General features: G+C 38.0%; 2 protein-coding genes across 3 annotated transcripts in view; both read right to left on the reverse strand.

Moving 5' to 3' along the window:
• Window positions 1–5,025, reverse strand: part of cc2d2a (coiled-coil and C2 domain containing 2A) — a 35,181-nt gene extending 30,156 nt beyond the window's left edge. For both annotated transcript variants that reach the window (XM_028445051.1, XM_028445050.1), the window contains exons 1-5: window positions 4,861–5,025; window positions 4,674–4,755; window positions 3,326–3,379; window positions 3,079–3,147; window positions 244–367 (exon numbers count right to left, since the gene is read on the reverse strand). In XM_028445051.1, the coding sequence (XP_028300852.1) occupies window positions 244–367; window positions 3,079–3,147; window positions 3,326–3,331 (199 nt within the window). In that variant the 5' untranslated portion in view covers window positions 3,332–3,379; window positions 4,674–4,755; window positions 4,861–5,025. The remainder of the gene's footprint in view (window positions 1–243; window positions 368–3,078; window positions 3,148–3,325; window positions 3,380–4,673; window positions 4,756–4,860) is intronic.
• A 1,143-nt stretch (window positions 5,026–6,168) lies between these two features.
• Window positions 6,169–14,832, reverse strand: c1qtnf7 (C1q and TNF related 7). Its single transcript, XM_028444425.1, has 3 exons — window positions 14,628–14,832; window positions 11,742–11,978; window positions 6,169–6,940 (listed from the first exon to the last, which is right to left on the reverse strand). The coding sequence occupies exons 1-3, from the start codon at window positions 14,647–14,649 to the stop codon at window positions 6,309–6,311; spliced, it is 891 nt and encodes a 296-aa protein (XP_028300226.1). The 5' UTR covers window positions 14,650–14,832; the 3' UTR covers window positions 6,169–6,308.
• Window positions 14,833–15,461: the final 629 nt, after the last annotated feature.

Raw genomic sequence — 15,461 nt, forward strand, 5'->3', positions numbered from 1 at the left:
ATTGTAATTGAGAACATAATTTTAATCGACTTTCTGAGGGTACAAAATAATTGTAATTGAATTGTAATTGGAAAAAATTCTGATAACTGTAATCATAATTGAATTGTAATTGAACATGGGTAATTAAAAACTTAATTGCAACCGAAAATGTATATGACCCAACCCTGCTATACAGTTGTTGTTATGTGTCCTAATATTTACCATTAGAAGCAGAACATTAGAGAGATGCATGTGAACACTAACCTTTCTGGGACAATTTCCCACTTTTTGAAGGAACCACTGACTCATCGGTCTGTTCTGTTCTTCCATCATCTGCACTATGCTGCTGAATGGAGGAAATCCCCTCCACATCTCTGATTTTCTTGGACTGTTCCAACAACAAATAAATAAAAGGTTTACTGCTGATGAACAGTACCATGACAAAATTATGCAATACGTTTCCAGAAAACATCAGAAACTGTGGCAATTACCTAACCTTCAAAGCAGTTCTCAAATGCACCCATAGATAATGTTGTACTTTTTTTCTTGGGCTCTTTTAACTCCTGACTGTTGTTTTTTTTATTGTAAATAGCATATGTGGTATCATGTTTTCTGTCATCAGTCAGTATAACATTTGTCTCATTGTGCCATGTTGCTTAACTGTATGTTTAATGTTATCGTTCAACTGTACAGGTACATCTAAAAAAATTAGAACATCATGCAAAATGTTTAATATTTTTGTCACTCATTTCAGAAAGTCAAACCCATATATGATATAGGCTCATGACACATAGAGTGAAATATTACAAGCCTTTATTTCATGAAACTTTGATGATTATGGCGACTTAAAGACAATGAAAACCCAAAATTCAGTGTCTCAGAAAATTAGAATCTTGTGAAAATTTCAGTTTTGGAAAGTCATGATGTCACACCCTAATCAGCTAATTAACTCAAAACACCTGCAAGGGTTTCCTGAGCCTTTAAATCACATGAGTTAAACTCATGGCCCGGGGGCCAAATCCGGCCCTTTGGAGCATCCAATTCGGCCTGCAGAAGAAAGTAAAAATGACAGAGAAAACATGACTCATTGTGTAAATGAAACTCAACAACATTTGCAGGGGCTCACAGTTTTCTCTGTGCTTATATTGTATGGTTAAAGTCAATTTCAATTTTACACAGTTAAAAAACCAAAAAATTCTTATAAAATCTTTTAATTTTCCTCAAATTATGACAAAAATATTTCCCTAAATGAAATAGAATTTGGTCACAAAATCTAGGAAATTTAAAGTGAAAATCCTGTTGGGAGTGATATCTGTCAATTATTGCTTGGATATGGTTGGTTTATTACATATTTTGTATTTTATGTATATGTAGAAGTGTAAACTAGGGCACAATAATGTTGAAATTACTCATTTTCCCGCATAAAATCTGTGGCCCACTTGAGATTAAACTGCTCTGTATTTGGCCCCCGAGTTTGACACCCCTGCTTTAAATGGTCTCTCAGTCTGGGGCCAAATAGTCCCTCTATTTCCTTTCCTATCCACTTTTCCATAACCCCGTGGATGACATAACAGGGTTAAGGAAAGGAGTTAGGAGAGGAGTTAGGAAGAGGTGATCACGTTTGTTTGGACGATCAGACGCACTTCCACTAAGTGACGTAATAATCCTACGACCACGCCTCCTTTCCTCAGAAACTTTGAACGCTCTTTTATCATGGCCACCACTTAAAACACTTCCGAGGGTTAAACAACAGTAGATAGGAAAGGAGATAGGAGGGACTATTCGGACGTAGCCTACACAATCACGGGAAAGACTGCTGACTTGACAGATATCCAGAAGACGATCATTGACGCCCTCCACAAGGAGGGTAAGTCGCAAAAGTTAATTGCCGAAGAAGCTGGTTGTTCACAGAGTGCTGTATCCAAACATATTCATAGAAAGTGGAGTGGAAGGAAAAAGTGTGGTAGGAAAAGGTGCACCAGCAAAAGGGATGACCGCAGCCTTGAGAGGAATGTCAGGCAAAATACATTCAAGAATTTGGGGGAGCTTCACAAGAAGTGCATCAAGAGCCACTACGCACAGACTAATCCTAGACATGGGATACAAATGTCGCATTCCTCGTGTCAGGCCACTCCTGAACAAGAGACAACATCAGAAGCGTCTTACCTGGGCTGTGGAGAAAAAAACTGGACTGTTGCTCAGTGGTCCAAAGTCCTTTATTCAGATAAAAGTAAATGTTGCATATCATTTAGAAATCAAGGTCCCAGAGTCTGGAGGAAGAGAGGAGAGGCTCAGAATCCACGTTGCTTGAAGTCCAGTGTAAAGTTTCCGCAGTCTGTGATGATTTGGGCTGCCATGTCATCTGCTGGTGTCGGTCCACTGTGTTTTCTGAAGTCCACAGTCAATGCAGCATCGACCAGGACATTTTAGAGCACTTCATGCTTCCTTCTGCTGACAGGCTTTATGGAGATAGTGATTTTATTTTCCAGCAGGACTTGGCACCTGCCCACATTACCAAAGGTACCAAAAGCTGGTAAAATGACCATGGTGTTACTGTGCTTGATTGGCCAGCAAACTGGTCTGACCTGAGCCCCATAGAGAATCTATGGGGTTCTGTCAAGAGGAAGGTGAGAGACACCAGACCCAACAATGCAGATGACCTGAAGGCTGCTATCAAAGCAACCTGGGCTTCTATTACGCCTGAGCAGTGCCACAGGTTGATCGCCTCCGTGCCACGCCGCATTGATGCAGTAATTCATGCAAAATGAGGCCCTACCAAATATTGAGTGCAAAGAAACGAACAGCTTTCAGAAGACTTACATTTTTGTTTAAAATATACTTTTTTTTATTGATCTTATGTAATATTATAATTTTCTGAGACACTGAATTTTGGGTTATAGAAGAAATAAAGGCTTGAAATATAATTTTTTTATGTACCTGCATGTTATGTCACGTTTACTTGCCTTCGGACAAAGGATGAAATTTAGCTACTGTGCTAACGACATTGTTTGCTAACACATAAAAATGTAATGTTCTAATTCAAATTAATAAATGACAACTTCCATGAAATGCATTTGAGAAGATATAAGGTCTGTGCACCTTTTCCCTCTGAGCCCTAAAGGTCCTCCTCAGTCTTTCTCCTGGGTCCTCATCACTGCCTTCAGGTTCCTGGTGTTACACAGACACAGTGCATTAATGGCAGCACTCAGCAATGCTGTGTGCACTCAGAATAATACTAAAGCTGGAGAGCAAGGGATTAGTTTCAAGCAGGTCGCAGCACACACACACACACACACAGGAGCAACTACAGAGTTCAGACTAAGCTACAAAACACACACACACCAACCTCCATTGTCGTCTGTCGACCCTCCTTACCCAACTTGGCAGACGGAACCAGAGCCTATCGAGCATAGTTAGATTCACTCATAAGTTGGCAGCTCTACTTTATCTATGGTCTATGGCAAATGTGCCAAACTCAAGGCCCAGGGGCCAAATACGGCCCGTTAGAGCATCAAATTCGGCCCGCGCGAGAAAGTAAAAATAATGAATAAAACATGAAAGATTTTGTTAATTATCAACTAATATAACTAATTCAGTTGTATATCACTCAGCCCCTCCAAATACAAACATTCAATTCAAATTCACAATATTTGCAGAGCTCAGTTTTTTAGTTTTTATATCACATGATGGCAGTCATTTTTTCCTACCTCAAATTGTTGAAAGAACTCTCAATTCTTTTCAAAATCTGGCAAAATTTTCCTGAAATTTCCCCTAATTTCCAAAATCAGGTAAATTTTAGTGAAGATCCTACAGGGACTGATATACTCAAACACTTTATCATTTATATATCATTTACAAACCATTCCTCTTTTTCATACCTTAAATCTGTAGCCCACTTCAGCTCAAACTGGTCCGTATTTGGCCCCCTGAACTAAAATGAGTTTGACACCCCTGATCTATGGCGTTGAGGTTTGTCAGTAACTGAGCCAATAGTTCAAATATGAGTGCACTAGTGTCAGTGAAGTACAGGTGTATGATGCAAAGCTGCTCTCATATACATAACTCTATTTTAGTTTTTCACTCGACTGCAGTCCAAGAAACATTCGGAATCAATGGTAACACTTTACTGGAAGTTTTATAAATAAAGGCTGACATTACCCTGTCATTATTATAACATGACACCTGTCATTAGCATGAAAAAGGTCATGGAGGCTGTCATTAGGTGTCGCACGTTAACCTAAAACTAACCCTAACCTTAACTCTAATCCCACTAGATCCCAAAAAATGCCAACATAGCTCCAAATGTGTCATAATTTAGAGAAAGGTGTCATAATTTAGAGAAAGGTGTCATAATTTAGCGAACGACGCCATATTCATGCTAATGATGATGGGTTAGGGTTAGTTGATGATAATGACAGCGTAATGTCAGCCTTATGTATAAAACTAGACAACACTGATGTTAAACTATAGTAATTAACCCAATGTGCCTATGAAAAGACAATATGAATTACAATGCTAACAAATTCAGATAATAATGAGTGCTATACATTATGACGTTTCACTGGGAGAACGTATGTATGTACGCGGTGACATGTGCATTACTTATAAACATCCGGTCTCGTACTAAAAACGTGACCAGATGAACATGAACAGTGGTTTGTAAATCAAAAGGTGATAAAGTTATAACATGTTACCTGGACGTCGTCCTCATCTTTGTTTTTCAACAGCGTTTCTTGCAAAGTGCGTCGCTTTTTACGCAGTTTTTCGCGTAAGTCGCTGAAAGATAAGGATACACATTTAGGACGGAGCTAACACTAGCTTAGCTTCTCACCGCACATAAAAGGTGTTTTGTGACGTGAAAAACAATCAGATAAAGACTACCTCGATGAAGCCAGGATGGTACCAGTGTTTATTCGCCAATGCCTTTGAAAAGTTTATGATAAAAGAGAGACTTTGTTGCAGTTTTTGAGTCTTTGTGCATTAGTTATCATGCAAACAGCTTCTCCCTCAGTGGAAGCCGCTACCGCTGCCTAGCAACGACAGAAGCTACCGCTCAACCTAACAGGAAGTAGCAACCTACCATTCTGCATTAGCAGACTGCTATTGGACGAGGCAAATGTCAGTCTACAAATCAACGAAAGAAACAATACAAATCTAAAGTATTTCAACAAAACCTGGAAACTCTTGCACATATATTATTATTATTATTATTATTATTATTATTATTATTATTATTATTATTATTATTATTATTATTATTATTATTATTATTATTATTATTATTATTATTTATTTATTTATTTATTTATTTATTTTTAATTTAGAAAAAATAAGTATTTAATGCATGTTCATTATACTGACAGCAGAGGAATCCCACTATTCACTAAAATAATAAACATACCTCACTTCATTAAACTAATAACTTTAATTTTAAAAACCGTATTTTTAAAATGTTTCCAAATGAAAAATAACATTATTAAAATGTCTATTTCTTATCAAGCATCTTACTTTTCTATAGAGGTGTGCATCAATACGTACTAAGAAGTTGTTATAACTTTTTATTCAATTAAAAAAAATGATCTTTTGAAGGTTATGTGTTTTTTTTAGGTTCCAATGGTCTTTTTTCATCCAATAAAATTGTTTCCTTCCTCGTCAAGCAGTATTAATTCTATTGTATCATTCTCAATCACAAGTTTAACTTCATTTCATATAAGTAACATAAGTACTAGGTGTATACAGGGCTTTTAAATTTACCATGTCTGAAAGGTGCAAAAAAGTCAGCAGATAAACGAGTAGTGTATAAGTGAGAGACTGAAAGGAGTAAGAAAGGTGATGTGTCAGAGGAATAGAGCCAGACTAAAAGAGAAGGTTTGAAAGATGCCATCATAAAGTTTAGTTCACAGACAGTTTCTCCTTCAAAGAGACAGGATGATAAGATGAGGTGGCAGTAACGAAGATGCAGAGGTTTTCTTTGGGAGTCTTTAGGGCTGACAGGATTAGATATTAACAGAGAATGGATTTTTGTCAAAGAATGTTGCAGCTGGAACTGCCTGGCATTAGTAAAAGAGCACAACAACATGAAAAGATACAGATATAGTGAAGTAGAACTTGATGTTTGCAATAATAATGTAAATGATTAAGAAAGCGAGAGGGAGATGACTTGCATGCAGAAAAAAGACAGACAACTCATTCAGGCAAATCAAATATTTATTATATAACACAATAATTTTGCATCAAGTAGCCAACTATTTCCCCTTTTAGTATTTAATGATACATTAAGTGTAATCATGTCAAAAGTAAGCAGTTTCTGTGTTTTTTCAATGTTTTGTTCACTCAGCGTAGTCCTCTGCAAGTGTGTCTAAGTAGTCTGTGTCTGCATAGAGAAGGAAGCCAGAAAACAAGCTGTCGGCCCAGGCTGGGTCTGCAAATAAGCCGTTCTGTTCATTGTAGAATATTTCCAGCCAGACCTCATCCTCAGGGCTCAGGTGTAAAACAGTGGACCCAGATGCCACGTCATGGTTTCCCGTGTTGGCATCAAAGGTTTTAATGCGATACTGACCATTTTGCACCAGACCGATAGCCAGGTGTTTGTTGGCCACTGTAATATCATAAGAAAAATAATAAATCCCCGGGTATGCACAGATGTATTTGCCTGTCTGCGGGTTGTAGTGTCCACCTTCGTTGAAGAGGACTTTGTTGAACCTGATGGGGGTTTTCTCCACTGGGTAGCTGCTGGTTATTCCCACTGAGAAGGCAGATTTGGGCAGAAGGCTGCCACACTTACAGGTTCCTGCAGTGCCACGTGGTCCTCGTTGCCCTTTGTTCCCTTTCTCACCATCTTTGCCTGTTTGTCCAGCAAGACCCAAGTCTCCATTGTCCCCTGGGGGACCTCTTTTCCCAGAGGGACCCCGTTCCCCTCGTTCTCCAATCTTACCAGTGGGTCCTCCCCTGCCTTTCAGTCCTAAAAGGAGCACATAATATGAAAGTCAGTTCATGGCGATATGCTTGACAAGTAAAGCACTAAATAGGGGTGGTGAAAAAAATCAATTCACATATGATTATATACGATTCTAATCATTCACGATACTGAATCGATTCATGAACTTCAGAAATCGATTTAAAAAAAATAAAAAATAATTGTTTTTTTTTCAGGCCTTAAAAAGTATTAAATTGTCTTAAATTTAGGTCAGATATGTGCTTCACTGACTGTGACTGCATGTTATATTTGAAATATCAAAGAAAACACCATTTACATTGTTTTTGAGAGAGAGAAAAGCATCCAGCTTAAGCTTTTATTTGGGCAATTTTATTAATTAACAGAAGCTTTATTTTTTGCATGCCTTAACGTATTCTTGTAGTCACTGAGAATTGAGACTTACTAAAAAAAGTTTCTATTTTGAAAAATAGACACAAAACACCAATTTGTGTTATTTGTGTAGAGTTTCTTTTTGTAACTTCTGGGAGAAAAAGGCAGCAAGCCTAAGCTTTTATTTAGACAATTTTATTCATGAATAGAAGTTTTTTTTTTTTTTTTTTTATACGTTGAACTCATATTTGTAGTTCAAGGTATAAACTGAGAGTTGAGACTTACTTCTTGAAGAAAGAGGCAGCTGGCCTAAGCTTTAATTTAGGCAATTTTATTTGTGTAAGTTGTTTATTTTACAGTAAATAAGTTTTTGTTTGTTTAACATGAATAAATGTTACCTTTTGTCTTAAGTTTGCCTTTGTGTGATTACATCATTGGAATCAGTTTATTTAAAAATATCTTATACAAACTGTATTGTTTTGATGCCATTATTTGCCTTAACACACTATGCATTGCATCAAACTTGAATCGAGAATTGGTTAAAACGTGAATCGATTTTGAATCGAATCATGACCCAAAGAATCGGAATTGAATCGAATCGTGAGACACCCAAAGAGTCACATCCCTAGCACTAAATGTTTTAAAAATCAGTTTCCATTATTTTGTGTTGAGTCACAACTGAAATACTGTTACAAGCAGTGATATCTGACTATCATATCTGACTGATTTACACTCCAAAGCTTGGAAACCCACAGATCTCTGCAGCTGGATCGTCTGCACTTGTTGCAGAATCCCGCTGAAAGTGAAAGCAGGTGTGTGTTTTTCCCGGAGACATTCAGACATTGTAATTTCAACAGAATACACTTATGCAAGACGGACAAAACAGTTTTAGCTCATAGTTGTTTATGAAGAACACATTGTTTTGTTTTTTGTTTACATAAAACTTTTTTGGGACATTTTAAGTAACTTGGGCAACATGAAAACTAGTTACAGCCTTTTAATAGAAGGATACGGTGATGATGCCAAGTTTGACAGATTCCTTCCATTTCAAAATAAAAGAACTAATGATATAAGTCCAAGGACGCAACAATTTAATTAAAATGTGTACATTGAAAAAAAAAAGTATTTTGTTTATAATTTTGTATGAATATCTTGTAAAAACCCACCAAATGTTGTGAAAAGCAGCCCAAATTTGAATCACAAACACGCCCAATGCTATTTTTTTAGCCCAATTGCACACAGTGTTGCCCTGCCCAACCTGGCAACACAGTGTGAGGCAGCTGCAAATGCTACAATACTAAATCTCACGTTGGTAAGCCTTTTCACACTCTGGAACTGTGCACGCGGGACCTCGGGGGGTCATAGGTCGAGAGGGATATAAACGTAAACAAGCTCGTTCACTCTGTAGATATTTCCAGCCTAACAGCGTTTGTAATTTTATTCCAGAGATCTTTAGTGTTTTAATAGTGTTTATATATATAGAAGTAACATATTTACATCTGTAACATAGTTTAGGGTTAGGGTTAGTTAGTCCGTAACGTAGTTTATGGTTAGGGTTAGTTAGTCCGTAACGTAGTTTATGGTTAGGGTTAGTTAGTCCGTAACGTAGTTTATGGTTAGGGTTAGTTAGAGTTTAAGGTTTGGGTTAGTTAGTCCGTAACGTAGTTTAGGGTTAGGGTTAGTTAGTCCGTAACGTAGTTTAGGGTTAGGGTTAGTTAGTCCGTAACGTAGTTTAGGGTTAGGGTTAGTTAGTCCGTAACGTAGTTTAGGGTTAGGGTTAGTTAGTCCGTAACGTAGTTTAGGGTTAGGGTTAGTTAGTCCGTAACGTAGTTTAGGGTTAGGGTTAGTTAGTCCGTAACGTAGTTTAGGGTTAGTGTACTGGCCAATGAGGGGTGCTACGTATGAATACCACAACAATTAATGAATATGTAGCATGTCCGTAAGGTCGTTTAGGAATCTACGTATTAATAGCAAACAGAAGTACAGGTACGTAGCGTCTTAATCACGTGACCTATCAAGTGACCTAAACTGGCCCATGAGGGGCGCTATGTATGGATAGAATGTTGGTATGTTGATATGGCTACGTATGAATAGCTACTGCCTTTAAAAACCGATGGGAGCAGCTGCAGTAGTATGGAAGCTTCCACGCAGATTACACCTGGTGCACAAAAACACCGACTACCAGGGTCACCAGCGGCCGATAAGTGAAACCGCACTGGTTTCACTTTACCCCCCCCACTGGGGGGGGTAAAGGAGGAGCCGTCGGGAAAGCTACATTCGAAAATCACCTACCCTGCCTTTAAGTTATATTTGAATCAACCTTCCATTATCATTCAGTTTATCAGGGAATGTTTTCCAGAAAGTATCCATTAGTACGGTTGCCGTAAGGACAACCCACGGTGGTATTGGCACATTTACCGAAGTACATGTACGTAGCGTCTTAGGGTTAGGGTTAGGTTTAGGTTTAGTCATAGTCACGTGACCTAAACTGGCCAATGAGGGGCGCTGCGTATGGATAGAATGTTGGTATATTGATACGGCAACCGTACGGATAGCCACTGCCTAATTTCTATTCAACCTTTTTTTAATGATTTTTTTACAGTTTCTATCAAGCAACAACAATTCATTCGACTTTAGACTCAAGGTGCTCAGTTTTTCACTCTCAGTTGAGGCATGGTTATTTAAACGTCAACATCTTTTTCAATTTGGCTAACATTTGCTAGCCTAGTCTTGCTAACCCCAACAGCTGAGCCGTCGTATGAAGCGTATGATGGGAGAAAAGCTGTAACTCTGCTTAAATCCTTAGTTGGAATGGAACCAAAGCTTAGTCAGTATTTGTGTGTTTACTGTTGAGTAAATGATTAGTGCGAGCCCTCTATGCAACATCAACAACAACAACAACAACAACAACAACAACAACAACAGCTCAGAACAGCCTCAGTGAGGCGCATTCACAAAGCCAATCCTTCCTTTTGTACCATTCACTGTGGAAAGTACGAACAATTTTCTGACCTTTCTTTTTCTGAAGGTCTGGTAGCTCAGGTGTTGGTCTCCCATCTTTTAAAAGCTGTAATTTTTCCTCAAAAGAAAGTTTCTTTATCTTCTCTAGCGCTGTCATCCTGACCGTAGTGTTATCCTGCTTTTAGCTAGAGAGCGGCCACGCTGTATCAATTCACTAATGCACTGTGAACGTACATACAGCATTTAGCATAGCACGGCTACGTCCAAAATCAGCGTAGCGATCTTCCTTTTTATGTAAATGGTTTTTATATTGGGGAACTGACTACGCATGCGCAAACGCATAAACAGGCTATGAGGGCCAGAGGCAGAGTAGCAATGTGCTTTTGGGAGGGGGCGTGGCCTCCTCCTGCCTTACAGCGGAGTGAGACTGTGCAGCATCTCTGCTGTACCAGGAAATAGCTGTGTTTAGTGATTTGGGCTATGAAAAGCACAAAATGCTGACACTTTCAAACTTCTAGGTACTGTAGGCTTTCGGAAATTGAAAAAAATAAATAATTTATATTTATTATAATTAAAACAAAAAATGAAACCCTTGGGTAGGCACTACCTACCTTGCCTACCCTGACTGCATGTCACTGGTTGGCATGATACACTGAGTTCATAATATCATACAATAGCCGATAATGAACTTGCAATAAGGATATAAAATCATATTGAAAGGAAAAAATAAATTAATGAATTGAAATGAGTAAAAATGCTTTTATTTGACTTTTACTGTGGACGTACTTACATACTTCTTCTGGATATTACCTTTTCAACTCAGTAGTAATGTAAGAAAATGAAAATAAACAACAATCAATGGTGTGTCATAAATTATGTGGATTTAAACCTTTTTTTTATTATTATTCATTTATTTTTATCTATCTGACGGAAAGAAACTCCCTCCTAAAAGACACTATTAAGGAATCAGAGGAGACTAATGGAAATCTGGACAGAAAGACAAAGTGTGCTGAGAGACTAAGGATGTAGTAGAAAGGTGAAACTGTTAGATATGTGTCACACTCATGGGTGAGGGTTAACCCTAAGCAGATTAGTTTCTAACACTAATCCATGCAACCATGTGTATTTTTAGATGATTATTATTATGCAGATCTTTCAGTTTGTACTACTGATACCTACAGAAGCGTAAGCATTACAGCATTATGTGTAGAATATTTCTATTTATCAAGTTATATTTAACCAATAACTTCTGTGTTATTTCTACTTGCACAAGGGTTTAACTGTTTAGACATTCTTGAGACAATATAGACAAATAAGATGTATTAAAGCAAAATTAAAAACAGGTCTTTGAGTGATATTGCATAGAAATATTTGTTTTAATGGTCAATGACTGCGTCAATTCTGTCTCTGCCAACTTTCTTTTGTTTTGCTGTTGTGATGTATTTGATCAGTCCACATAAACTAATGCCGTATCTGTTTATATTTTATGTAATACCTGTGTCTCCCTTTTCTCCCTTTTCACCCTTTCTGCCATCTCTGCCATCTCTTCCTGGGATACCCACATTCCCATCTGCTCCTGGTAGCCCGCTGGGACCAGGTTTGCCAGGTTGGCCAGGTGAACCAGCGACGCTGCAGACCATTCGCGGTGCTCCTCTAATCCTCGCCTCAGAACTTTGTCCATAGACACAGTGACACAGACAGATGGCGCCGAATAATGCCAACATCCTCAAATCTGTGGATAGAGAAAGAGGCGGCTAAACACTTTACGCTTGACTTTGAAAAAGCATGAAAATGAAAATGAAGCTGCAAGGTATCGGTGTGGCCCATGGGTGTCAAACTCATTTCATTTTAGGTCCCAAATATGGATAAGTTTGGTCTGTATTGGGCCACAGAGGTTGGGAATCGAACAATTTCAACATTAGTGCAACTTTGCGTTTACATGTATAAATGAAATACAATGTACAGTATATAAGTCACTGACCATATCAATCAATCAATCAATCAATCAATCAATCAATCTTTATTTGTATAGCGCCAAATCATAACCAATGGTATCTCAAGGCACTTTACAGTAGAGCAGTCTTAAGGACGGACTCTTCATTTTATGGATACACACATATGCATATATACGTATATACACATACATATGTATCCCACACCCAACATGAATTCATCATGGCGGCAAGGAAAACCTTCTGTTAAGCATATCCAAGCAATAGGTAACAGGTAGTGACCATATTTATTTAATTTGGGGAAATCTTGTCAAATTATTTGAGGATTGAGCAGGGTTTTGAAAAAATGTTGTTTTGTTTCAACATTTTGAGAGTAAAAATGACTTCCATGGTGTTATACAGGCATGGGAAAACTGCCAATTCCTGCAAATATTGTAGAGTTTCATTGATTTTGGGACAAATTCAATGAAACTCCACTTGAATGATTGGAAAGTAGTTCTACTTCCAAATAAATGTGTTGAGAAATGTTATGGTTTTTAAAGTGTATTATTTTGCATGGATGCCATTATTTATGTTTATTTATTTATTTATGCCATTATTTATTTATGAAACAGTGATTTAAAACGACTCCCAATTTCTGCTTCATTTCAATTAATAATTTCCATAAAAAGTAAATTTTTTTTTTAATATTGCCAATATTTGTGAGCTTAAGTTCCCATTAAAATTTGCCTGATATTTTCAGTCCCTTTGCAACCCTACTGAGACATCCACAACTAGATTATTTGGTCATTTACACAATGATTCATTTTTTTATCAGACATTACTTTCCCCTGAGGATCGATTTGGATCTTTTAAAGGGCCGGATTTAGCCCCAGGGCCTTAAGTTTGACACATGTGCTTCAAAGCAATCAAATTTAAAGTATCAGCCAGCGACGATATGCCTTTAGTTTTCTTAGCAACACAGGACTCGCTCAGGGCTGTTGTTATGGTTACAAACGTTGCAAGTATACTGTAATTAGATGCTTACATTTTCAACATTGATGCATGTAATGAGAGGCTATTTAACGTTTTGTGTTTTCATCCAAACCCCAGCAGCAAAATGTAAAAGACTTCAAATGAAACCTCTGTTTTAGTTCCAAGTCTTCTCCCTATTTTTTGCCAAAACATTCTTGAGTTATGACACAACACACACAGAGAAATGTCCGTCAGGGGAATCTAAACATGAAGCAACTGCACCTCGGAAGAAACAGAGAGGAAGACATAAACACTCCCTGAACTACTCTTCACGGAACCAGAGAATACACAGGATGTAAAAATACCCTGGAACTATGAATGATCCAGCTGTAGATCGTGAATAACACTCCTTCTTTTTGTCCTCCTGGCAAATTTTCAAATGTTGCACATTAAACATTCCACATGGATGAGACCAAATTCACACCGACTGAATACATCCTCATGTTATGATGTGTATGCAGTGTTTTGGATGTCTGCCAGTGTGTGTGTTGCAGGTTTGTGTCAAAGAATCATAGGAGCAATAGTTATTGGACTTTATTTGTAGGAATCTAAGTCGGGTGGACAATATCTTCCCAGAAAATGCAGCGGGGCTCCAGACTGTGGCTTTGACTGCTGTAAAGAATAAACATTTGTTTGTGCAGCATGTTTTAAGATTAATGGTCTGTTTTCATGTGTATGTGAGGTTCTGGGAGAGAGAAACCCTGTATTTACTGTGTAACAACACTGGAAAGGTGAGGTGTTGGAAATAGGGAAAATGGACAAGTCAAGATGTGAATGAGTGTTGCAGGTCAGGAATGAACAAAAGGAATAAAGTTGACCTTTTGAGACTCATCATGTAATCTGTTTCTATTTCTGCAGCATCATGAATCATTCCATGGAGTAAAAAGCTCAGGAAAGGATCGTTGAACAAAACGAGTGACTCACTTGACCTTCAAGTTCCCTAAAACCCAACTCAAGTAAATAATATTGGGATGTGTTGATCAAACGTCTAGGTTTGCAATTTAAAGGCACTATCGGTGCCAGATACCTCAATACACCCCCAATGGTTTGAAGAAGTCCATGCCTGGATGGGTCAGGACTGTTTTGCACATTATTATTACGGTGCACAAAAAAAAAACATGCAGCTAGAAACTGGCTTTGAAATTAAAAATGAAGATAGAATCAGTAGTTTTACCCCATGTTTGTAAATGATCACATCAAAAATATTCTAAAATAAATAAACACACACACACACACACAAATAGTGTCCTTTGTATTTGCGAATGGCATTCATTGACATGCACTGACTGGGAAGCAATCCATGCAAACATCTGCTAACTGCAACGTGTAAAAGCAGCACTCACACACACTGTTACTCAATGAAAGAAAAGTGTTTTGTGAGAGTTAAACAGAGCAGACAATGACATATTTCTTACCCCACATTTGGCAACAGCTCATCTTTGAAACGCATTAAATCTGTCCCAAATATCCCACTCTTCCTATCTGCTGAAATTCCACTGGTTTTTCTTGCCCCGCTCTGCCCCGAACATGTTCCTGTTGAACATCTGAGCTCAGATTCCAGCTGTTCCTCTGCTGCTGCTGCAGCTTTAGAGAGCAACAGCAGCAACAGCAGCAGCAGGACTGGACTCACCCTGTTCAGCATTCACTCCCTCCACTCCACCCTGTTCTTTTCATTAAACAACTCCCAGTAAGTGCATGGCAGATCCAAAGCATCATGTCATAGATCACTATTAGTGTAACATTTCTAGAATGAATGTCCAGGAATCATGTGAAGTAAAATATGAGTAACAATCAATAACAAGCTAAACTGTAGCCATAACTTAACATAATCTGTTCTATTTACCAATAGTCGGTGCCCAACTGAAACTAGATGAACTGCATTTCCCCAAGAAAATGCCATTGCGAATGCATACATTTAACCCTCGGAATCAGTATAACCCCTCAGAGTCAGAATTACTCCTTGGAGTCAGTATAACCATGACTAAGGGTGTCCCAATCCAATATTTATATCGGATATCGGTCCAATATCAGCCAGATAATGAATATCAAATTTTATCGGACTGCATCCAAAATCTCTGATTTAAGCGCTCCAATAAGTTTTTGTTGTTTTTGTCCCCGCCCTCAGTTGTTCCCACCATATACTGGCAGTACAAAATAACTGACGTGAACTTGAATTTTTGACTATTGTTCTCTGTTTGAGTAACATCACTTGATCAAGCCTTTTCTAACATTCCACGCTACAAAATAAG

The sequence above is a fragment of the Gouania willdenowi genome, chromosome 4, assembly GCF_900634775.1.
Source record: "Gouania willdenowi chromosome 4, fGouWil2.1, whole genome shotgun sequence".
Lineage (NCBI taxonomy): Eukaryota > Metazoa > Chordata > Actinopteri > Blenniiformes > Gobiesocidae > Gouania > Gouania willdenowi.

Bases quoted from the DNA above. Each gene is read 5' to 3' on its own strand.
- c1qtnf7 (XM_028444425.1), bottom strand. From the start codon at position 14,649: ATGAGCTGTTGCCAAATGTGGG. The intron at 11,979-14,627 runs GTAAGAAATATG...CTCTATCCACAG, and splicing joins GAGCTGTTGCCAAATGTGGG to ATTTGAGGATGTTGGCATTA. The intron at 6,941-11,741 runs GTATTACATAAA...TGCTCCTTTTAG, and splicing joins GGGAGAAAAGGGAGACACAG to GACTGAAAGGCAGGGGAGGA.